This window comes from Rhododendron vialii, chromosome 3a (assembly GCF_030253575.1).
Source record: "Rhododendron vialii isolate Sample 1 chromosome 3a, ASM3025357v1".
In the NCBI taxonomy this organism is placed as follows: Eukaryota; Viridiplantae; Streptophyta; class Magnoliopsida; order Ericales; family Ericaceae; genus Rhododendron; species Rhododendron vialii.
This window is the reverse complement of record NC_080559.1, coordinates 29,422,074-29,445,875: the sequence shown is the minus strand read 5'-3', so window position 1 is coordinate 29,445,875 and position 23,802 is coordinate 29,422,074. Positions and strand designations below refer to the sequence as shown.

The following is a 23,802-nucleotide window of genomic DNA, read 5'->3' as shown; positions in this document are numbered from 1 at the left end:
AATCATTTCTTATATTTCTGGTCTATTTTTTCCACTATAGATAATTCCGACATTGTATATGCCTTATCTTCGCCTTATCCTCAAATTGTACCCGGCTTCCACATGCTTCAACAAAAGTGATCTTCCATCAGTAATCACAATGTTCAAAAAAAAAAAAAAAACTATATTCGCAATAGTTCTTCTTATTATGGTATTCTCTCAAAGTCTGCTAAGCATTCTTCCACTACTTTTAGGTACTGATTTCTGCATGTTTCAATCGCATGACATCGATCTGATCCTAATATTTTCTCTTCAAAATCTTTGGAATCTCATACACCATTCATTCATATTGATGATGGTTCTAATTAAGAAGCATGTCACAGTACATATTGGTCATGTTTCTACTACTACAATGTCTCTCTTTGATGCATACTTAGTGCCTAATTAAACTCACATTGAATCTCAAATTTGTCAGCTCAATTTATGTGCACTCAGTTTTAACATCCTCTTTTCTACTATTGGCTGTTGTCAGGGACAGGACCCTCAGACGAAGTGGACTCTTGGGGTAGGCCGTAATTAGGCTGCTGGACGCCTGCTATCTCAATCTTCATATTCCTCCTTGACTTCACTCTACGGGTCAGTCTGTCGTTTCGACTTCATCGATTTCTTTTGCGAGTCCCTCATGCATGAAGTCCTATTATCTCTTGTTTTTAAAGTGAATCCTGGTATTCCAGGTTGGGTCATCTTTTGCTTGCTTACGTTCTCAACTTTAATTTTAGCGGTGATCAGGTCAGGTGTCAAAGATGGAAAGTGTTGATTGTTTTCTTGTCAACTTGCTAAACAACATGTTATCCTTTTTATGAAGGTCATTCTTTTCTTTCGCTCCTATCTGACTTAAGTCACTCTGATAGACACATGCATACTGATTTTTCAGCAATAGTTAGAACTGATTAATTTCCCAGTACCATCAAAGTTTTTCGTTTCGGTAATGGCACGGAGTACAAAGAAACAGAATCTTTAACATTTCTTCGTCAAAATGGCACCTTCCCTCTTCCCTCTGGTCTAGAAACATCTCAACGAAATGGCATAGCTGGACGTAAGCCTACTTGCGCTCATCTACTCTCTGCTTCTTGTCCCAAGCGTGTTTTGGGACAAGCTGCTCTCAGTGCCGTCTATACCGTTAATCGTGTTCCTTAATTTACCTGTCATAGCTAGGGAACTTGACTATGCATGAACGCTTGTACGATATTTCCGATGAGTATAGTATGCTCAAAATATTTGGATGCGCTTGGTTCGAGTTACTTCAACCACATGATGAAGGTGTAGAAAGTTAGAACCCCAAGCTCTTCTTTTTCTTCGTTTTTGCAACATGCTTATTTTTTTTGGTAAGCAAATTTTATTAAATCACCTAAAGCGCAAAAAGCTACAAAAGAACAAAGGGGCATATTCTCCCAAACAACAAAAGCAACAAAGCCTACAACCGGCCTAAGAAAACTAGGCAACATGCACAGAATTGTTAAGAGCAAAAAGACTGGAGTCCAACAACAAAGTATCATAAATTTGACGATTCTGGGCAGAGAACTTGATGGAAGACCAAGAGCTTGTTGTAGCTCTAACCAAGTTGAAAATTTCTGAAATCACCCCATTCACATCCTTGGATTTGTTTTGGAAGATTCTAAGGTTCCGCTCCCACTTGCTAATGACAACTTATAAATTGTATCTTAAAGATTTTTACCCTTCCTATTCTGGGCAGCCTATTCCAACTCTTGAGATAATGGCAGAAGAGGCCTATCCAAACCATTCTGAGCTAAAATTTGCTGTCAAGAAGAAAAATAGCAATCGAAGAAGAGATTTGGCAAAGAGAGCATTGAGGAGAGACCTCCATACCCCAACTTACTAATCTGTCCTTAGTAGACAGTCACCCCAAGATAGCTATCCACTCAATAGAGCTCCATCTGGGCACCGCTTGGCTAAACCACACAAGAGTATGCCAAGGCTGAAAGGCATTTCTATGCCTACAAGCTTCCCAAGCCGACTTGGCTGTAAAAATACCATCCTTTGTAAGAGTCCAAATAACCTTGTCAGAGCTGGAAGGATTAGGACGAAAATCAACTGGGGTTTCCCTAATAAGCTCCATAATAATTCTATTGTGTGGCCTTGGCCATTTCCAGACACCTCTATCAATAATGGAGTCCACTTTTCTTCTTAAAGATCTCCCCCTTTGAGCCACAACAACCTCACCATACCTCTTGTACAAAGCACCCAAAGGATGCCAATTATCTGTCCATAGAAACGTCTCTCTGCCATCACCTATGATGTATCTAATCCATTCCTAACAGGTATCGTGCAACTTCAACAATTTCCTTACAACCTAAGAAGCCTCACTTGGAATTTGAATCCCCCATAAACTTTGACCTTTAAGGATATAAACATGAACTATTTTGCAACATGTTACACAGCTGACATTTTACCAATGCACACCCACACGAACGTTTTTATGACCTAGTTTCGAAACTCAAGTTGGTATCTGCTTTACCACCATGAGTTTGAAAGGGGTAGTTAAAATATATTGAATGCGTCGAGGAGATCATTTTACATTTTTATACACATCTACCAACATCATGCATTTACTCCCTCCGTTTGTAAAAAGGTGCTCCACCACGAAAAGATGTGCAATTTTAAAAAAAATTAAATTATGCACGAAAGTATTTAGATTTTTGTCAGAAAATTTGGCGTCTTTTCTTAAGAGACTATCGTTTAAGAACGAAGGGAGTGTAAGGCTTTGTCTACTCGGATAAGCAAATGAAATACAAAGAGATCAAGACTTTGTCCTTATTTTCTCGAACAATGTAATTGATAGATAAGTTTGCTTATAAGCTCAATAAATTAATAACTGTCGCACACAAGTTAATAATTAAAACCCAATGGTCAAATCCCCTTTGCGTATACTACAGGTCCACTGAAATATTCTAGCGCATGCCAAATGACGATTAACTAGCGAATAACCCTAATTGGAAATTGGACAACTTTCCAAAACTGAGTAGATTATTATACAAATACGCAAGGCGGCAGACACGGCGGGCCCTGGAGTGTTCAGCCCCTGCACAACTCCGAATATTCTCACCGACTATTCAAGTTAATTTGACATACGGTGACAACGTACGTGCATACATTTGAAATCTTTCCTCTTTTTTTTTTTTTTTTTTTTAAATTTCTTTTGACATACATGGGTGTATATATGTCTTGATAACTGTAACTTATATATTTTTATATTACTGTCTAAGTGAGGAAGATAAGGTAAAATACGAGCTTTGTTGAAACAGGCCATGAAAGTGAAATCCCGTGGACAAATTGCTCTCTCATGCCTACTTAGATCATTCATTTGTCGGCACGGTTTGGGTTGACTTACCAGTTGTGTAATAAAAAAATCATCCTCATGGCCGGGAATGGAGCTATAAATACTCTGGATTAGTATATGATAAGAAGACCCACATATCACTTGCTTTAATGGAAGCTGGCACCAAGATAATCGATCTCATGGCAGAAGAAGAAGATCTAGAGTACCTTGACATCAATGGAAGCTGCACAAACAATATTATTAATGGGGCAACAATATTACCCAGCGACACAAGTAGTGAACAGAGAGTCGCCATTGACAGGTCTTTGAGTTTTACAAAGATATACAGCCCCCCTGTTTACAAACCTAAGGTGCGTACGTGCTGCAATTTGTTATTATTCTTCTTCTTCTTCTTCCAACCCCGGCTCCTTCTTTTTCAGGGTCCATTCCATTAACTAAAATAAGTACTAGTAAGTATACTTATTTTTTGAATTAAAGTTAATTTATTGTGAGAGAATGACATGTCTCGTAAAACAGAAAATAAATACTGTTTAGTAAAAAATAAGAACCTTAGCAAAACGGGGACCGAGTTCTCCCATTAGTGAATGGGCTGTTAAAGCAAAAGCTCGGTAGGATGCTTAAGAGCATCTCCAACCAAATGTCCTCTATAACACTATTTGAGAGGATCAAAATAAGGTTTTATATTCAAAAAGTGATTTTAATTTAGAGGAGCTTACTATTCATGTTCAATCCAACAATAAATATCTATTTTTCATCTTCATTTCAAATTTTATCTCACTTTGAGCCCAATATTGTATATTTAGATGTCAACTTCAATTATTTCTCTAGTTTTATATTCAAAAAGTGGTTTTAAATCCAAATATGGAGGATAAAAACGAATCCTCCAAAATGGAGGCAAATAGGAAGGATGGGTTGGATTGAATAATTCCTCCAAAATGGAGAAATGGGGGGAGATTTGGAGATATAGAGACTGCATTGGAGATGCTAAGGCCTGAGATTTAACAATTTTCTTCCTCTTAGATATCAAGTTTGAAATCTCTTACTATGATTTCTTGTGCCAATTCATATGTGGATTAGCAACGGTTCTAAATTGAGCCTCAAGTATGAGAATAGTCCCCCATAAATTTGCATGTAAGCTGACCCAAACACCTGTGTTGTGAAAAAAGTGACTTGTGTTGCCGAAATCATTAAAAGCTTTTGAACAACAATTCAGATGAAGTTGACTCAAAGTTTTTCAAAATATAGCTCCAAGGGGAACTAAGGAATGGATTTCCAAGTTCATCTACTTGAGTTCTAAGGAATTCAGGCTCAAATAATAGGACTTGGTCATCAGTAATTACTGGCAGAGGTCTTGTAATAAGTGGATCATGAAGCCTGAGTGGAAAGATAACTTATTAAGTAGGGTGTGGTAATGCACGGTGTCCGGGTCAACTGCCGTTTCACATGCTTACGAGTGGGAATGAGGACGTCCCAAGAGTTGTTTGCTATGGAAATTGAACCTAAGATCTTAAGTCTTCGGTCAAGACCACTTGACGAAGTACTCCTTGGGATTGGGGACATATATTTTATTAGAACCATGTATACCCCGCAATTCTTAGCATAAGGGTCCATTTGGCATCTTTAGATAATTATGATGTTCAAATCAAGAGATACGATACTTGATTTAACAAAAAAAAATATACTATAAGAGATTTAATCATTGTAACTCGTGGTCGAATTGTAATTAAAAAAATGAATCGAAAGAAAAAGAAATACAGTATAATTTATCGATGAATGAATGATAACTAAAAATCAGTCCTTAGCATGAATGATAATGTCACCCAATTACATAATTATTTTTCAAGTCAACTGCAATACAGCTATCAACTTTCAATTTGAGTTGTCCTTAATTGGTTAATAATACCATTAAACTATTTGATTTGAAATTTGTACAATTCCAAAAACTTGCTATGACTTTGAATGTGTAGACCCAAGTACATACCGTCGCGAAGCAGTACTATTCGGTGAAGTCGGAGGTCGATAAAACAAGGGAAGAAAAATTTAAAGCACGAGCAATTGACAAAAAAAAAAAAAAATTTGAACAAATAAATAAGAACACAAGTCACTGTATCCCGGATCACGATATAACATAGATGAGCTAGTGCACGGTGCAATGTTTTCTAAACATATAGTCTAAATGAAGTATCAAATCTTATTTTTCCAAAGTTTTTTTTTTGTGTGTGTGTGTGGATACAACGGTTCTTTTTAACGCTATCTCACATGAGGTGAGTCTTGGATATGCGTATGGTCTCATCTCATGCAAGAGAAGCATTACAAATAATTGTGAATTAAAAAAAATTCCCTTCTCCCAACAAAATCAACTTCTCTGAAATTTTCATTTTAAGAAAAAGTTTCAAACATGGTCCATCTAACCAAGTTCATAAAATAGTCTAACAAAACAAATGTTACAAAATCTGTTTAATTCCGTTAGTTGCATTTAGGAATAGCATTAGAGATATTAAGAATGTATAATCATACGAGATTCCAACTTGAATTAATTTTTTGAATGCCCATTCACTCAAAAGTGACACCCCTATTGCACTTGTTTCTTTAACTGACCTAGAAAAATAGAAAAAGCAAAATAGTTCCAAGATTACATTTAACAAAGTAAGGAGTAGAGTTTTAAACTCTGTCCCATAAGGCCCTAACAAAAAACCTACAATCTTTAATCACAGACAAATATTGCAACTCCAAATCATCCAAACCAACAACTCAAGTTGTATTGAACAACAATTTTGTTCGTACCTATTAGTTAAAAAGAAAAAGAATATGATGTGAAGAATTACTATTGGCCGCGAAGAATTTACTTCTGGTCGCAAAGAATTACTCCTGCCGCGAAGAATTGCTTTTGGCTGTGAAGAATTACTATTGGCCATAAAAAATTACTCCTGGCCGCAAATAATTACTCTTGGTCTCGAAGAATTACTCATGGCCACAAAAATTTTACTCCTGGTCGCGAAAAATTACTCCTGCCGCGAAGAATTACTCTTGGCCATGAAGAATTACTATAGGCCGCAAAAAATTACTCCTGGCTGCAAAATTTACTCCTGGCCGTGAAGAATTAATCTTGGCCGCAAAGAATTGCTTTTGGCCGTCAAAAATTACTCCTGACTGCAAAGAATTATTCTTGGCCGTAAAGAATTGCACTTGGCCGTATCAAATTGCACTTGGCTGCATTGAATTGCTTTTGGTTGCATCGAATTGCACTTGGCCCCATCGAATTGCTTTTGGCCGCATCGAATTGCAATTCGATGCGATGCGGCTAAGTACAATTCGATGCGGTCGAGTCCAATTCGTGGCGGCTAAGTACAATTCGATGCGGCCGAGTGCAATTAGATGCGACCAATGCAATTCGATACGGCCGAGTGCAATTCGATAAGGCCGAGTGCAATTCGATGCGGCCGAGTGCAATTTGATGCGGCCAAGAGCAATTCGATACGGTCAAGAGCAATTCGATACGGTCAAGAGCAATTCAACTAAGCATAAATTGAAGAAATTGACATAATAAAAGTGCAGCGGTATCATAGAATAAGATAAAAAATATGCAATTTTACACATTCATCACGAACCCAGAGGGTTTTCAAATAACTTGAATTTAGAAGTCATTTGAAGTCTAAAAAGTCAAAGCTTTCAGACTCAACGAGGGTTGTTTCCACTAGCTAGGAGGTTTGCTTCCACTCTGAAAGTGTGAGTTTCGATTATGAGGGGGTAAGCCAACCAGTTTAAAGGGTAAAAGTTCATGTGGATAGCTTCATGGGTATGTTCACTGCTCCCACCTCCTAGCTGTTTCTAACTACTTTCCGTGGATATTGGTTCCCAGCCGTCGACCCTAAGTGAATTAGCCTCGTGTTGTTTGGTGGGGAGATACCTCTCATATGCTGTCAAAAAGAGATACTCCATATCGAGATCGCTACGTATACTTCTTGCCAAATCTCTTCATATGAAATGAAAACCATAGGCCATAAGGCCCATAACTATTCAAAACGGAATCAAAGTTTGAGAAATTTTAACATCCCAGCATTCATTCTTGTAGAGCGGGGACCCCCTGCCATCAACCCATTTGGACATTTCTAAGTAAAATTTCCCTGGTTTGTAGGAGTATTATTTTCCTACACATATCTTTGTAACGGGTAGTTACTACCCGTTCTGCAAAGGTTCTTATTTTTTAAATACTAATTTTTTACTTTACAAGATAGGTTATTCTGTAACAATATATCACTTTTAATTCAAAAAATAAATTTTAGTTAATGAAACGGGGCCAAACATTGATTTTGACATTTACCTCTCTTTCTCAGACATACAATGGGATCCAGACATTAGTTTTAGCATACCAATCCCTCGGAGTCGTATACGGAGACCTTGGAACTTCTCCTCTCAACGTTCTATCATCTATCACCCTCCCAGATCCGAGCGAAGAAGATCTACTCGGAATCCTTAGCCTCATTGTCTGGACAACTACAGTTCTCGTGTTGATCAAATACGTGTTCATCGTTCTTCACGCCGATGATCATGGAGAGGGGGGAACTTTCGCTCTATATTCGTATCTGTGCAGGCATATCAACTTCAGCAGCAAGTTCACCATACGAAACACCAGGCTGGAATCCGATCGAAATATGAGATATTACTCTCAGGGGAGTTGTATCAAATCGACGACTAAGAGATTTCTCGAGGGGAGTACGAAAGCTCAAACTCTTCTCACTTTTCTCGTGCTTCTTGGGACTTGCATGGTCATTGGTGATGGCGCGCTTACCCCTGCCACTTGCGGTATCTTCTTTTTTGTTCCGAGTATTTTCTACGCAAGAATAAAAGAAAGTATACAGTAAAGACATTTCTATTCTATATTTCCATATGTCCATCTGAATTAATCGGCATGAAAGACTGAACGTTACCTTTGACAATTCTAGTCGAATCTAAAGTTTCTACAGTAGCGAATTTATTAGCCGTTTGTGTTATTGTTTCAGTTCTCTCGGCTCTTCAAGGTATCCAAACTCGTTCCTCGAAAATCTCACAAGGTAAAATTTGTTTCGACGTGCAACGATTGACAGAGGGAGAAAAATGAATCTGTAATTACAAAACTAAGATGTTATGTCATGAACTCAATTTTTTGGTGCAGAGGATGTGGTTTTATTGGCTGTTGTGCTTTTAGTAGCTCTGTTTGCTTTCCAAAGTTGTGGGACTAGCAAAGTTGGCTTCTGCTTCTCTCCAATTATGGTAACATGGTTTGTTTTGAATGCTGCGGTCGGAATCTACAATATTATCAGATACCATCCGTCCATTCTGAAGGGCCTTTCACCTCTCTACATATACAAATTCTTTGAAAGACGGGGCAAGACGGCGTGGGACATCCTCGGTGCTGTGTTCCTGAGCATCACAGGTACCATTTTCGTTTCCTGTTTCATATTTCGTGCTTGTTATTCTTATTTTCCAAAAAATGCAACGTATGATATAACAAAACTTACTGTTGAAGGAATGGAAAACACAAAAGATCGAAACAAAAATGATTCGATAAAAGAGTAAAACATTTTGAAAATTTTGTGATTGGAATAGAGAGATTAGCTGAAAATTGTTCAACTATGGTCCTTCAGGGGCAGAAGCCATGTTTGCTGATTTGGGACATTTCAACAAGAGAGCAATTCAGGTGATCAGTACTGGGGACCCTTCAATAGAGTTTTTTTTGAACGGCGATGATCAATAGGGTTTAGATACAGATGTCAGAAAACAAATCCAACACAGATGTATCTGAAGTCATTCAATGCGTGTCGATCTCACATCCATCGTGTGGGACCTACGTGCGTCGAACAGCTCAGAATACATTGTGTCCAAACTATGTTCGGACATTTTTTGTTCTTAACACTACTCATATGACAATGGTTGCTTCTGCAGTTGGCTTTCTCTTTGTTTGTTTATCCAGCAGTGATCCTCACCTATGCTGGAGAAGTGGCTTATTTAGTTCAATACCCAGATCAGCTCAGCAATGCCTATTACGCCTCGATTCCTGAACAAATATACTGGCCAATGTTCGTTGTATCTACACTATCTGCGGTTGTTTCTAGCCAATCCATGATATCGGCGACTTTTTCAATTGTTAAGCAGTCCATGGCTCTCGGATGTTTCCCCCGGGTGAACATAATTCACACTTCTTCAAAGCATGAAGGACAGGTCTACTCCCCGGAAATTAACTATATTCTCATGGTTATCTGCGTTGGCCTTGTCATCGGATTCAAAGGCGGGGTTCAACTATCAAATGCCTATGGTAAGCCTCTTTCAAACAATACAGACTCATAATTTTTTGAGAAACAGGTTTCCAGAATGGTTTTTCCCCCCGGTAAATAAGTGTCCAGAATTTTACATTGGTGTGTTCTTGTGCGCGTGATGAATACAGGGGTGGTGGTCATCTGGGTCATGATCATAACGACATGTTTGACGACATTAGTGATGCTGGTTATCTGGGATACGAATTTCCTTCTCGTATGCGCCTTTTTCTTCCCATATATACTAATCGAAGGCGCATTCATGACATCCTTGCTGAACAAGATCCCACAAGGAGGATGGGTACCTTTCGCGATCTCAGCCGTTTTCCTAGTAGTCATGTTCTCTTGGACATATGGAAGGAGCAAGAAGAGCCTGTACGAAGAAGAGAGGAAAATGAGCTTAACTGAAATAGGCCAAATGCTATCGACAACAAACTTGTATCGACCACCCGGGTTCTGCTTCTTTTGTACAGATCTTGTCAATGGGATCCCACCCATTGTCCGACGTTACATTCAGCACACAAATTCCGTTCGGGAGATCATGGTGATTATCACGGTGAGAACACTACCGATCAAATCCGTGCTCCCAGAGGAGCGGTTGGTGGTGGGGAAACTAGGACCCGACGGGGTTTATCGGTGCCTGGTTCAGTTTGGTTACAAAGATTCACCGGGAATGGACGGGGAAGATTTTATTGCTTTAGTAGTGGGGAAACTCTGTGAGATTTCTGAGACTACCGGCGAAAAGCGGAAACTGAGATTGGCGGAAGAGAGTGGAGCCGTGTTCGTGGTAGGTCGGACGATTCTGAAATCGAACAAGAAGAAGGGGTGGTTTGCTCGGTTCGTTATCGATTACTTGTATAGGTTCCTTCAGAAGAATTGCCGGGCTGCGGTTTCGGCACTCATAGTCCCACCAGAAAGTACTCTACAAATTGGAATGGTTTACGAGATCTAAAACAGTTTGATTGATGAAGATAGATTGTTCATATGGTTGCGGTGTTTTTCGGGCCTCCGTCTGGTCATGAAGAATTTTTTTCCCTGGCTACTCTTCGGATTCAGGGAGCGTGCTGCACAGCTACGTGCTGTGCAGCGTGCTGCGCGGCCTCCGGAGCCGTCTTGCCGGCATCGGCCCAATGATCAGAGACGTCCACTGCGTAGAGGTCATCGAGTACTACAAGCATACCAAAAATCAATCCGATCAAATATCGTTAACTACTTCATCGGAATACATATAATTTGGAAAAAAATGAATTCTAATGGATACGAAACACTGGATCAAAACCACTGAATCCATTCTTTTCGAATTATATGTGTTTTGATGAGGCACTTAACGATATTTGATCTGGTTAATTTTTGATACACTTGTAGTACTCGAAGAGCTCTACGTAGTGGACGTCTCTGATCATTGGGCCGATGCCGGCAAGACGGCTCCGGAGGCCGCGCAGCACGCTGCACAGCACATAGCTGTGCAGCACGCTCCCTGAATCCCCTATTCTTCCATAGATACGAGGCATCAGTCGTTGTTAGTGTAATTTATTTGTAACCGAGGGCAGAACTACCCTGCACATAAAAACCCATCTTTGTATATAAGAAAGAATATAAACTGCTTTGTGTAATCCATCGATACCTCAACAAATATGGTGTGATACGTGATGAATGATGATTTCCTAGCTAGGACGCCGCAACAATTTTCACAAATTTAAGTATGTTTTTGAAAGGTCCTCTACTGGTCTAGAACCGAAATAAATTTGTAACTGAATCGTGATGGGTATCAGTTTGGTTTGATTTTTCTTCCAAACCCGATTATTATTTGTATGTGAATGTATATTCTCCGAGCATATCTGTTCGGGTATTCTTTGGTTCGGTTGAAATTAATTATCTTGTTAATTTTACAGCTCACGGTCAAAAAAGAAAAGGAAAACTGTGTTTATATTCCAGCTCACGGTCGAGTGTCCACCCAGGCACCATCCCACTCATTGGATCTGGATCTTATGTGAGAATCTCATTGTAAGCATCTTGTGAGGATTTTAATGTGAAGTTGCCACCAAATCAATTAGGAGATCCAACGGTTCATAATAATTCTTACTTTTTCTATCCAAACGACGCAGTTTTAGGTGATAAAAATGTAACAGAGGAAACGGGAGAAAACCCCAATCGGTTATCTTCTCCGCTGCACAACCCTTCTTCCCACAGAGGATCCGGATCCGGATCCCAGTTCATTCGCATCAAGAAAAAAAATGAGCCGATTCCAATCCCAACGGCGCGTCCAGATCGACGATGCCCAATCCACCCGCTTCGACGACGACGAAACCCTAGAAAACGTCGACGGCGACGACGACTATCAAGGAAGACAAGGAAGCCTCAAGCTCAGGCCGTCGGGCAGCGACGTGACGGAAGATCAAGAGCTCTTTATGGGCGTCAAGGTCCGTAGGAAAGCCTCTCGCTACAGGGATTATGTGGGTGACTATATCGACGTGCCTTCGCACCCTCACCTCATTAAGATTCTTGATAAACAAGGTGACGTGGGGGATTCCATTGTTGATTTGATTTGGTTTTGTTTGATGTAATTCTGTGGTTTTTGTTGTTTTTCTTTGAATTTCGGTATGGGTGTTGAATTCTTGTTGTTTGGACAGATCATGACTGAGAAATTTCAGCTTTGGATACTTGCGTGTGATATTTACTTCTGATGCAATTGGGGATGATCTAGGATTGAAGTCTGACTAAGATATGTTCAATGTTTGTTAGTTTTTTTTGGTTGGACGGTCTGGGTTGTCTGGGCGCTTACGTGCACCTTGACTAATCCCCTCCTCGTCCGGTCAAAGCTGGGACTAGGGTATTCACCTGAAATTACTTTCTTGCAGCATGACCCCAAGAATTGAACAATGGTCAATTGTGTGGAGCAAACCCACCAACTAACCAGACTAACCCTTGGGCTAATTTTCGTTAGTTGTGTTTGTAGTTAAAGCCTAGCAGGTTAGATACAATGCGGCTCATTAGTCATTATGCTTTTCCAAAGGGGAGAGAATAGAGTAGAAACATGACCGAGCTAGCCATATGCAACAAGATGAAACACCCAACTAGCTAGACAGAACACTCTCGCAACTGGAGAAGATGAGCAAGACCACACGTCTCACGACTGGGAGGCGGTAGGTCAAATCTAACGTGTCCTTGAAGACTATAAGTGGGAAGTTTTGTGATTATTCAAGGCTGAAAGTTTAGAAGTTCCGAAGCCCTTGTGAACCTTGACGCTAATTGGGATTATCCGCGTGGATTAGGTTTGATTCAGACATTCAGTTAGATTTCAAGTGTTGATATTGTGAATGTTCTGCATTAGATCACCATCTTCTGATGATTAGTTCGTGGTTCAGTCTCTCGGTTTTGTCTTAAAACCCTAACATAGTTGGCATTGGCTTTGGTTAGTTTAGAGGAAGGATAATGAAAGTACTGGTCATGATATTGGCATAACTGTCATTTCTTAACTCTTCATCTGTTATATCCAACATACAACGTGTCAATAAACTCTTTACATAAAACTTTGAGCTTGGTTAGGTATTTTCTTTTCTTTTTCCATTTTTCATTATGGAAAATAGGAACAAGAGCTAACGGAGCTACTAAAAAATGTGGATGTCTGTTTCTATCTATTTCTGTTACTAGCATTGTGAGAACAGTTCAGCCTTGCTAGTGAAAGATCATCTGACACCACTTGCCTCGTGTAGTTTATGAAAGATGGCCTATTTATTTTCTGATGTATCAAGTTGGGCATTATAGGTTGGACTGCAGCTAGCTTCGTGAGAACTGCTGTCTTAATTTGAGCTGTTTAGGGTCCTGCAGTTGAAACGTGCATTGTTACTTTGTTTCAGTGGTTTGTATGTATTGTATCTGTATCTGAATACTGGTGGGCCTTGTTAAGAACATCTAGATTTTAGACAGAGATCAATCCTCTTGTTTTTTCATGTGGCATTTGTTTAAGCCTATGGTCTTTGTTATTGTGTTAGAGTATGTTTGTTAGTTTTTCCATCCTATGTGGTGAAGATCATTTCACAGTAATTATGTTCTAAAGGCCTCATTGCTAAATTATTAACTTGGTGTATTGGCCTCAATCTTAGCGTGTCTCGGTTCTATAAATTATTAACTTGGTGTATTGGCCTCAATCTTAGCGTGTCTCGGTTCTATTTAGCAAGTAAAAAAGGTACCCGGGCCGGGAACTTTTAAATCAGACGCCTTATTGTTGATTTGTGTATAGTATCTGTAGCTGAATACTGGTGGTCCTTGTTAAGAACATCTAGATTCTAGACAGTGATCAATCTTCTTGTTTTTTCATGTGGCATTTGTTTTAAGCCTATGGTCTTTGCTATTGTGTTAGAGTATGTTTGTTAGTTTTTCCATCCTATGTGGTAAAGATCATTTCACTGTAATTATGTTCTAAAGGCCTCGTTGCTAAATTATTAACTTGGTGTATTGGCCTCAATTCTTACCGTGTCTTGGTTCTATTTAGCAAGTAAAAAAGGTACCCGGGCCGGGAACTTTTAAATCCAACGCCTTATTGTTGATTTGTTTCTATTGAATATTGCAAGTGCTAATGAAATCTCCTTTATGGTGTTCATTTGTGCAAGAGGAGGGGAGCCTTGAGCCACCTGGCCTACTGTTTATGGTTGGTCAACAGTCATCAAACCCCCTACCCTGTCCGTATACCTCATATGTCCGTTATTGCTTTTAGTTCTTTTAGCATGCACATTTGATAGTCCAAGTAGATTACAAGAGTTGGACCAGCTTTTTGTACGTGTTAGTGGGGAACTGGGGATATGTGATTGAAACTTGAAAGCTCCTTTGATTTATTGAAATGTGCTAGATACATCAGTAAAACTTTTGGCCATCTATTTTAGGGTTGCATCTAACTCTGCTTTTATTTTCTGAACTTTTTACTGCCTTCCATATCACAGGCGACAAGAAAGTTGTGTTCGCCGATAGAGTGTTGAAGTTTACTGGCTCAGGGAAGATGAAACGACGCATTCTGTTAATTACTGATTTTGCGATTTACATTGTTGATCCGGACACAGCTGCTCTGAAAAGACGTATTGCGCTGGCTGCTCTCGAAAAGCTTTGCTTGAGTGAACTGAGTGATAACTTTTTTGCAATGATCATTCCAACTGAATATGATATCCTCATGGCTAGTACCCGAAAGACTGAAATTGTAACGGTGTTAGTAGAAGCTCTCAAGAGCACTTCCGAATATGAACTCGAGGTGGTGTTATCCAATAGGTAAATGGCTATCGTGCTATGACATTCGTTTCATACACACATGCAATGCATACATATTTTGATCAGGAAGTTTACACAAATGATAGAGGGGTGTGGTTGGTGGGTGTGTATGTATCATTGCTCGAAATTTTAATGAATTTCATTTAAGGATGTTATCAACTATGGGCACTTAGCGCTTACTTTTCACTAGTATCACTGACATAGTTGCAGATGTGCATTGTGCATCACAGATATAGTTCCTTCTTTTTTACTGAGAATTTTCTAATTTTGATTGAGCACTGGCTCTGTTTGTGTGTGTGTTGCTATTAACTTCATGTTTTTCTCATGCTTTTGCAGTTTCAAGTATCATGCTGCTGCTGATCTGGTGAAGGAAGTCCAATTTGATGAAGTTGAAGGTCCGTGACATCCCTAGGGAAAGCGGTATTTGGTCCCCTTTAATTAGGTTTTTTCGTTAAATTGGCGTTTTGCTCAAAGCTTTCGGTGTTTCTCGATTTCAGGTGGTGTTAAAACAAGAATTTTGCGGAAATGAGTCGCCCGTTACGCTTGCCATCCTATGTTTCAACGAATGAATTGCTTACACCCGTCATATAAAGTTTGATTGATTATTTCCATGTCATGTATCCGAGTCATATAGAGTGTTGTACCTTATATTTTCATCTTCTGTTTGTATTTTTGTGTCTAATTGTTTTTTTCTGTAGACACATTCGAATACGGATGTACAAGTTTTGATTAATAAGATGTGTCAGTCGATATGAAAGAGTTTACCATTGCAGACGTTGCTCTTACAAGATCATCTCTTGGTGTCACTTTTCTTCTACTTGCTGTTGTTTGATTGTGTAAATTTATATTTAGGCATCCATTTGAATTTATAAAATAAATCAATTAATCAAAACTAACTGTAGTAATGATTTCGTGGCTTAAATCTATAAGTTTTTATCGATTATCCAAAACTGAAACATTGTAACTTGTAATTTTTCTCGGAGCCGTAATTCTGAAGAACTTCTGATCAACTTTTCTACCACGCGACGTTGGACAAATCAGGCTGAAGTACTCCCTCTGTTTCCTTTTAAATATCCACTACAAGAATACGTGCATTTTCGAAACCCCTTCCAAGAAGAATTCCAGTCTCTGAAAGCAAATATAACAAACTAAATTGCTTTTGATTTATTAAGAAACCATTCAAGTCGAGCACCACACAATTTTGACTTGAATTGAGTTTGTTACATTGTTCTCCATAGGACATGCTGAAAATAACACAGACCCCATCCCGGGGTCGAAAAAATTACAGAAAACCAACCTAAATTTGAATGACAGTTTGGATCACGTAAAATAAGAAACTAATCACAGTCACGTAAAGAACAGAACACATGCCAATTCATTGAACCCCCTAAAGATTCCCTTCACCTAATTTCCCCAAACAATATTATTCACTTGTGAACAGAAGAGGATCCAGCTTCAGTCACTATCGATGCTGTCACTATTGGCGTCGAACCTTCCGATGGAGTCTCGAGCGATGGGCGGTTCCCAGTATTAACACGCCTGATGTCCTCCACCCTTCTCACCACATCTGACATTTTAGGTCTCTGCTCTGGCATCCTAGATGCACAAGCCAACCCTATTTGTAACATTTCCACCATTTCTTCCTCTATGTTGGGATACCTCAGCAGCTCGATGTCAAATACTTCAGAGGTCCACTCCTCTCTGACCACAGAATGAACCCATCTCACCAAGTGCACCACCTCATCACCCCCCATGGCTTGGATAGGAGACTTCGCAGTGAGAAGCTCCAGCAGTATGACTCCATAACTGTAGACATCGGACGGCTGGGATAGTTTTCGGGGGTCAGTGACTTCTGGGGCCCTGTACCCTGTATTTCGCATGGCTGCTGGGGTCATTGGGCTTGTCAGTGTCGCCAAACCGAGATCAGACACGCAACCGTATTGTTGCGAGTTCAGGAAAATATTGGACGATTTTATGTTTCCGTGAACAAGCTTCCCGTCCTTTTGGGTGTGGATATGAGCAATGCCTCTGGCTGCACCGATTGCTATTCTTAGTCGGGTTTCCCAGTCAAGAGGAGTTCGATCTCGATCACCTCTTTTAGCTGCAAACTTAGGATGCATTAGAAGATATTTACAGATCCTACAAACGTAGAACCACTCTGAGAAATTTAAGGGCAGTATGATATTTGACAACATAGGAGAGTGCAGAGCCAAAAAAAAGTGGACTATTTTCTTTAAATCGAAGGACAAGGACTAGGACTGGCTAGTCCTATATGTTAGATAGTTTTCATAACAGTTGATATTACTTAGACTTGTATAAGAATTCTATGAGAATGGCATTGGAGAAAGAACATAGAATTTCTTAAATGCTGATGCACTCAATATACTATTTGCAAACTGAATTCCTACATTGTTTTTAATACGAAAAGGAGCCTTCAGCTTTACCCTCTTTTCTGCCTATCTTTCTGTGACTCTTGAAACCTGGTCAGCATATTTCTTTGGTCATTCTTCTTTGGCTTTTCTAACCTAATCTAACTGTAGGCCAACTATTGGTTATTTATATAGCTCAAACAACAAGCGATGGAATCAAACTTATGGTAGTACCGCCGTTGGATACTACATAGAATTCCTATTGGACTCATCTGAAAGCCGGAAGGTGCAGGAGATAAATAGCTTTTTTTCCCTCCTGTTGTACCTGGTTTTGGGGAGAAAGTCTTTGCAATCGAAGTAAGCTGAGTTTTTTCACTAACACAACCTGGCCCTAGAGCCAAAATCTAATGCTTAACTACGTCCTGATTGTCTCAATGCTTTAATCCTAAATGTAGAATAATGTGCATCAGTTGTAATGATCATGCACTGCACATGTTGCAATGTGCATAAATATGTAGGCTGAAAACAAATATGCTGTAGACACAAAAAGAAAAACTGAGGCAATGATACTTTTAGAGGACCAAAGTGACATGCACTTGCATAAGCAGGACTGAATTCCTCTTGGAATCGAAGACACCTAAATCTAGATGCTACATGGCCAACTCGATCAGATTAGGAATACTGCACAACCATCAGGAAATTCGGAAAACCAAAACAAAAAAGTGAGAAGATCGGAAACAGCTGGAACATGCATCTCAATTTTTGCCAACCCAGGGTAGCAGTAAAGTACCAATTTCCGTGAAGCATATTACAATCACTAATTTAGTAATGGCTGTGTTTCTGCATTGGTAGGGTGAGTGTATGGAATTGATACAAGAGTGAGGTAACAAAGCAAGACAAATTATTGTATGTGAAATTTGTTTTAACATACCGTGTAACAGGGAGGATATGCTTCCCTGACTAAAGTAGTCATACACCATGAGCTTTTCATCCTTGGAATAGTAATATGCTTTCAATGCAGCTACATTTTGATGCCTAATCTTTGCAACAACTTCCATCTCCTGCTCAAACTCTCGCTTTGCCACACTCACTTCCTTCAACCTCTTCACCACTACCGTCATTGTGTCTTCCAAGGATGCCTTATACGTTGTCCCAAATGTCCCCTTCCCAAGGACCTCAGCAGAAGCCCTCAACAAATCTTCCAGGTCAAACGCATGACTACAGCCCTCAAAAAATACAAGACTTTCACTTGCATCTTGGTTCCTAGAAACCGCTTTCTTTACAGGCCCTTCTTTCTTCTTCGGCTTGGCTGCGACCCCATTATCACCCTCTTTGCCTGAGTAACAAACAACCATCAAAATAGCAATTAGCCCAAACCCGAGAGCAGAACCACCAATGACGATTCCCAGTATTGCGGATTCACTAAGTTTAGCGGATTTGTTTGATGGTTGAGCACCGGTCGGAGGAAGTGGAGGGACCGGATTATCAGCTGTAAGGTTGTTACCTAAGAATGCCCAACTTGGAAATCTCTGAAGAGATCTAGGAACAGTACCAGTGAGATCATTGTTGGATAGATCTATAGCTTGCAGGGTAGGGAGATTCAAGTAGGGGATTTCACCAGAAAGTGAGTTGTTCGCAAGATAGAGGGCTGCGAGGTGAGTTAAATTCCCAATTGAGGATGGGATACTTCCATTAAACCCATTGTTGGATAAATTAATGATTGCCAGATTGTTCCAAACAGTGAAATCCAAAGGCAAGGGGCCAACAAAGTCATTGGACTGAAGATAAAGAGCAGTCAAGTTTCCAAGGTTGGAAAAATCAGAAGGGATAGGACCTGATATGGCATTGGATCTTAGACTCAAGATCTCAAGTGCCGATAACCGGCTAAGTGTGTTCGATGGGATCGGGCCGAGAAATCCAAATCCAGGTAATCGAACAGCGATCACTCTCAAATTATCAGCGTCACAGGTCACCCCAGTCCAGTTACTGCAGACAGAAGAATTCGCGTCCCAGTTGATAGGGCGCCCGTGGAAAATGTTCTGCACGAAATCAAGCAACGCTTGCTTATCTTCAACTGGTTCTGAATTCACCAGCAGAGGGACAGTTTCCAACAGGAAGATTGCCAACAAAATGAACTTCACACCCATCTGCTCAATCAGAAGCCGAATATTGCACTCTCCTTGTGAACAAAAATGTTTTCTGCGAACACTACCTCATCTGAATGAATTCACAGAGAGATGAATCAGAACTAGGATCCAAAGTAAAATGCTTAAAAAACAAATAATGAACTCACAGACAAATATCTCATCCCCTAATTCAGGTTTTCTCTTCTTTTTTCCCAAACTTAAAAGGTGTCCGGGGCAATTTACTTGCACCTAATTACCAATCTTACTATTCACTAGCGGCGCTCAATTAAAGTCGGGCAAAAGCTACGTATGGAATAATCCAGCCTTTTCTATGGGGCTTTGGAAAAACAGTGTAGTACAAGAGAAAGTATACATACACAACTCTTGACTACAACTTTGGATATAACCGCGTCCGGAGCCGTTTAATGCATGTGAACTTGTGCAGTACAATTGGGGATTCGATTCAACCTTTTCGTCAAAAGTTCAACAACTAATCTAGAAATGGGAGTTTTCCTCCGTATTTTTCTGACTTCTGCTTGATCAAGTTTTTTTTATATTCTCTGTTTGGCTTGTGAGAAAACGGAACGAGAGGAAAATAAATTCTAGTACTACGCTCCTCTCGTGTATACATTGACAATTCCGATTGGTTGACGTAAATCAGATACCGTTAGAAGAGAGTGTACACCCCACACCAATGTGAATCAGATAGCGCTAGAAGAGTAGTATTTAATTTAACTACTCCTCTCCTCGTGAATCAGATCGGTTGACAATTCCGACAGTTCTGCTGCGCAGACTCCGCACCAATGTGTGGTCGCATTGAATAATTTCTCGTTAAATAGTGAGTAGTGCGTTCCGTCAGAGAGTCAGAGGTCATAATCACGAAAGTAAAAGAGATTATCAAAGCCTACCAAACAGATCCTATTACGAAACGGAAAGTTTGAGTAAGTACACGGAACTGACCTTAGTTGCCACAGATCGAATGGAAACGAAACTCTTCAGAAGCCCAAACCAGTCAAAACACTGATTGACTCACCTATCAGCTGATCTCTCTCTCTCTCTCACCAAACGCAGACGTAACCACGGAGAATTGGCAGAGAATTGAAGTCATAGGAAAATGTAGCAGAAAGAGGGGTACGTTACAAGTTTCTGGTTTCAGAAACAGTTAGAGAGAGAGAGAGAGAGAGAGAGAGAGAGAGAGAGAGAGAGAGAGAGAGAGAGAGAAAGACGTACACTTGATGGTAGAGATAATGATGAGGTTATTTGGTTTTAATCAGGGAACAATTAGTCAGTCAAAATTAAACAATGATTGAGATGCTTAGGAGAGAGAGAGAGAGAGAGAGAGAGAGAGAGAGAGAGAGAGAGAGAGAGAGAGAGAGAGAGAGAGAGAGAGAGAAGTTAGTTGGTAATGAGGGGCGAGAAGCAAGGGGGTTTGCATGTGGGGAGCAAGGGGAAACAGCTAGATGATCGAGAGAGAGAGAGAACAGAATTGACGAGGGAGAAAATGTGGGGGACGTGACTGGTTATGGCGGGGTCTCTTAGCTGGGACGGATTATACAACGCTCTTGGTGTGAGTTGTGGCATCTTTTACAAATATGAATTACGCTGATAAACGAACTAACCTATTTGAATTTGAGTTTGTATTTGTTCGTTAAAAAAAGTTCGTTTGAGATCGATTTGTTACTTAAGTAAGCTAAGCTTGAACATTTGTTTAGAAATTCGTTGAGCTTTCAAATGAAGCTCGAACAAGCTTATAATACTCGTCTCGTTCAACTTGTGATGTACAAAAAGTTTAAGCTACTCGAGATTAGCTCGTATTTGGCTTAATAAGAACTCATTCAAAATTGGCTCGTCTCATAAACAAGCAACGCTTGAAAATATTCTTAGAACTCGTTAACTTCTCAAACCACGCCCGAACAATAACTGTTTGGTTTGTTTGGTTAGTTTATCACTCCTAATAATAATGTAAGCAAAAAAATCATGAAATACGGTGTAGTGCTCCAGAGCACTTAATAATTTTTTCTTAGTCCGACGACACCATTCCCACTATTTAGGCATTTCTTAACGGAGAAGAGAGAGAGAGAGAGAGAGAGAGAGAGAGAGAGAGAATAATTAATTAAAGTCTATTGGAGCCCTGCTATTGGGTTAAGGCTTTTGACTTTTTTTTGTTAAACAGATTTCTTTAAGGAAATGGATCCTTCACTAATTGTGCTGGACACTGGACAGTTGTGAGTTGTCTTACAAATGCTTTCTCCAAAAAAAAAAAAAAAAAAAAAAAAAAATAGTGGTCTATCAAACATGGTTACACAAAAATGAGATGATCATGTTCGTCGAAAAATCTGTAACCAATTCTGAATTACGAGTAAATTGTTAGGTTTGTTAAGATGTCACAAACAATGCCGAAAAAATAACAGCTACGCCTATCGCTCTGTTTTACCACTCAATATCTCACAATCTGTCTCGACAATTAATGATCTGAATTTTAAAAAACTTTTCCGGTAAAGAGTTTTTTAAAATTTGAACCGTCGAAAATGTTTTTGAATGATGAGATTGAGAACGATAAATCTTGAACGATGTAGACTTTATGAAAAAACAAGCTACAATTTTGGAAACTATCGCTGCTCCCGTGGAAAGGTATGTAACTTCTGTATTAGTGTAACAAAAAGTCTACACTGTAGGCCACCGCACTTTTGGTGGGGCTTATACTTTGGACCTCACAAAAATAAATTCTGATAAAAATCAACTCAAAAATTCGTAGGAGCGACAAATATTTTAAAATTTATTAGTAATTTTTTGTATTTTTGTGAGATCCGAAATTGGACCAACGTAAGCATGCGGTGGACCGTGGACCGTGTACGTGCGGTGGACGTAGCATATTTGAAACCAGTGAAGACTTTAGGCCCCTGCGTGGCAGCACCTTGTTGGGGTAGGGATTTACCTACTTTTACTTTGTGTTAGGTTAGGCCGTTGTGATATCAGCTTTTAAGGTTAGGTTTTGGGAACTAATCAATAATTAAATCTATAGTGGATTCGACATGAAATGGGAAGGGCTATAGTGCACCCGCCGCACTACACCGTGTAGTGCAATTGATCCAGCCGTTTATCTCAATACGGACGGTTCAGATTTGATCCGAGCTCCTACAAATCCTAGCTGTCCATTGACGAGATGGACAGTCAGATTGACCGCACTACACGTGTAATGCGGGGGTGCACTACAACACCCCGGATTTGACATTATACATAATGGTAATTATATGGTATTTAACTCATTGGAAAAAATTTCATTTCTTAAGTCAATACGTTTTGTTGGGTGTTTAAAAAAATTCATCCACATCCAGAGTTTAACCCTCGTATAGTCATATTATATGCACGTCTTTATTTTTTTTATGGATTAATAAAAAACAATAAAGCCAACGCGCCTTAGGTAATGTTGAGAATGCTCTAGAAAAAAAAAAACGCATGTTTATGGCTTGAGTAGGTTTTGATTTTGGAATAATTTAACGAGCAATGGATCGATTTCAAAATTGGGTTAACAAAAAAATCTAGTAATAAACTATGCGGTTCAAATTTATTTAGAACTCATAATCTATATAAAAAGTAATTATTTTTAGTCATGCTTCTGAGACAATCTTGAAAATTGGTGCTACTATATTTGATTCACGGTTCTCAGTAGAAATAGATATTCTCAAATCCTATAGTCAGACCAGACACTGCCCAGCTCGGGAGTATGCCTGCTCGAACCATACGTGGCAGAGCATGCATGGTGGGTCAATACGGAGACCAATTACACCTTCCCAAAGGGGTTTTAGGCAAACAAGGACTCTAGTACCGCCTTCTATCTCTACAGCGATAGCTACAAATCGTCCAAATTCTACAGTATTCCTAATCCCTTTAGCTAAGGCTATTAACCCATGTGGCGCCACTCTTATATATCTACATCATGGGATCCAAGGATCTAGGATGTAGATAAGTTTGTGCTTCTTAAAAAATACAGTGGGGCAGGGACATGACTTTGGCATTGCTAATAACTTAGTATCGAAAGGATGTTGCTTAGCACCACACCACACCGGTCTCTTTAGTTCTTATTTGCAAGTCATTGATCGAACACTCTGGAAATTGATTCATTAGTAGGTATGGCGCTTGATGAAAGAGATGTGAAGAATAGATTTTGGAGTAAATTGATTAATAGTTTTGGAGGTGATAATTTCTCGTTGTAGTTAATTTTTTTTTTTTTGGGGTTAAAATACAATAGATTATGTGATAGAAGGATATGCTAATTTGAATCGAAGTTGAACAAAAAATTTGTAAAAGAAATTAAAATGAAAAATAATTGTAGCCAATTTTGTTGGCTTTCAAATAATGATATTACAGTTCTTATAATTTCTTCATCAAGATTAATAAAAAAATATAACCAAGTATAATAAGAA

At 39.4% G+C, this 23,802-nt stretch overlaps 3 protein-coding genes and 1 long non-coding RNA gene across 4 annotated transcripts; 3 read left to right on the top strand and 1 right to left on the bottom strand.

Moving 5' to 3' along the window:
- The first annotated feature begins 508 nt into the window (after window positions 1-508).
- LOC131319722 (potassium transporter 26-like) lies at window positions 509-10,669 on the top strand. Its single transcript, XM_058350112.1, has 8 exons — window positions 509-615; window positions 3,303-3,687; window positions 7,672-8,140; window positions 8,338-8,388; window positions 8,490-8,750; window positions 8,962-9,014; window positions 9,260-9,629; window positions 9,759-10,669. Exons 2-8 carry the CDS (start codon window positions 3,487-3,489, stop codon window positions 10,577-10,579), a joined length of 2,226 nt encoding a protein of 741 aa, XP_058206095.1. The 5' UTR covers window positions 509-615; window positions 3,303-3,486; the 3' UTR covers window positions 10,580-10,669.
- A 1,094-nt stretch (window positions 10,670-11,763) lies between these two features.
- On the top strand, window positions 11,764-15,658 carry LOC131319721 (uncharacterized). Its single transcript, XM_058350110.1, has 4 exons — window positions 11,764-12,141; window positions 14,565-14,883; window positions 15,220-15,278; window positions 15,381-15,658. Exons 1-4 carry the CDS (start codon window positions 11,862-11,864, stop codon window positions 15,410-15,412), a joined length of 690 nt encoding a protein of 229 aa, XP_058206093.1. The 5' UTR covers window positions 11,764-11,861; the 3' UTR covers window positions 15,413-15,658.
- A 366-nt stretch (window positions 15,659-16,024) lies between these two features.
- LOC131319719 (probable inactive receptor kinase At4g23740) lies at window positions 16,025-20,481 on the bottom strand. The gene is made up of 3 exons (XM_058350109.1): window positions 20,339-20,481; window positions 18,184-19,469; window positions 16,025-16,984 (listed from the first exon to the last, which is right to left on the bottom strand). The coding sequence occupies exons 2-3, from the start codon at window positions 19,397-19,399 to the stop codon at window positions 16,311-16,313; spliced, it is 1,890 nt and encodes a 629-aa protein (XP_058206092.1). The 5' UTR covers window positions 19,400-19,469; window positions 20,339-20,481; the 3' UTR covers window positions 16,025-16,310.
- Window positions 20,423-20,696, top strand: LOC131319720 (uncharacterized). The gene is made up of 2 exons (XR_009198024.1): window positions 20,423-20,520; window positions 20,571-20,696. It is a non-coding gene; the product is annotated as an uncharacterized LOC131319720 (long non-coding RNA).
- Window positions 20,697-23,802: the final 3,106 nt, after the last annotated feature.

Bases quoted from the DNA above. Each gene is read 5' to 3' on its own strand.
- LOC131319722 (XM_058350112.1), top strand. From the start codon at position 3,487: ATGGAAGCTGGCACCAAGATAATCGATCTCATGGCAGAAGAAGAAGAT. The intron at 8,141-8,337 runs GTATCTTCTTTT...TTATTGTTTCAG, and splicing joins GCTTACCCCTGCCACTTGCG to TTCTCTCGGCTCTTCAAGGT. The intron at 8,389-8,489 runs GTAAAATTTGTT...TTTTTGGTGCAG, and splicing joins TTCCTCGAAAATCTCACAAG to AGGATGTGGTTTTATTGGCT.
- LOC131319721 (XM_058350110.1), top strand. From the start codon at position 11,862: ATGAGCCGATTCCAATCCCAACGGCGCGTCCAGATCGACGATGCCCAA. The intron at 12,142-14,564 runs GTGACGTGGGGG...TCCATATCACAG, and splicing joins TAAGATTCTTGATAAACAAG to GCGACAAGAAAGTTGTGTTC. The intron at 14,884-15,219 runs GTAAATGGCTAT...ATGCTTTTGCAG, and splicing joins GAGGTGGTGTTATCCAATAG to TTTCAAGTATCATGCTGCTG.
- LOC131319719 (XM_058350109.1), bottom strand. From the start codon at position 19,399: ATGGGTGTGAAGTTCATTTTGTTGGCAATCTTCCTGTTGGAAACTGTC. The intron at 16,985-18,183 runs GTATGTTAAAAC...CTAAGTTTGCAG, and splicing joins CATATCCTCCCTGTTACACG to CTAAAAGAGGTGATCGAGAT.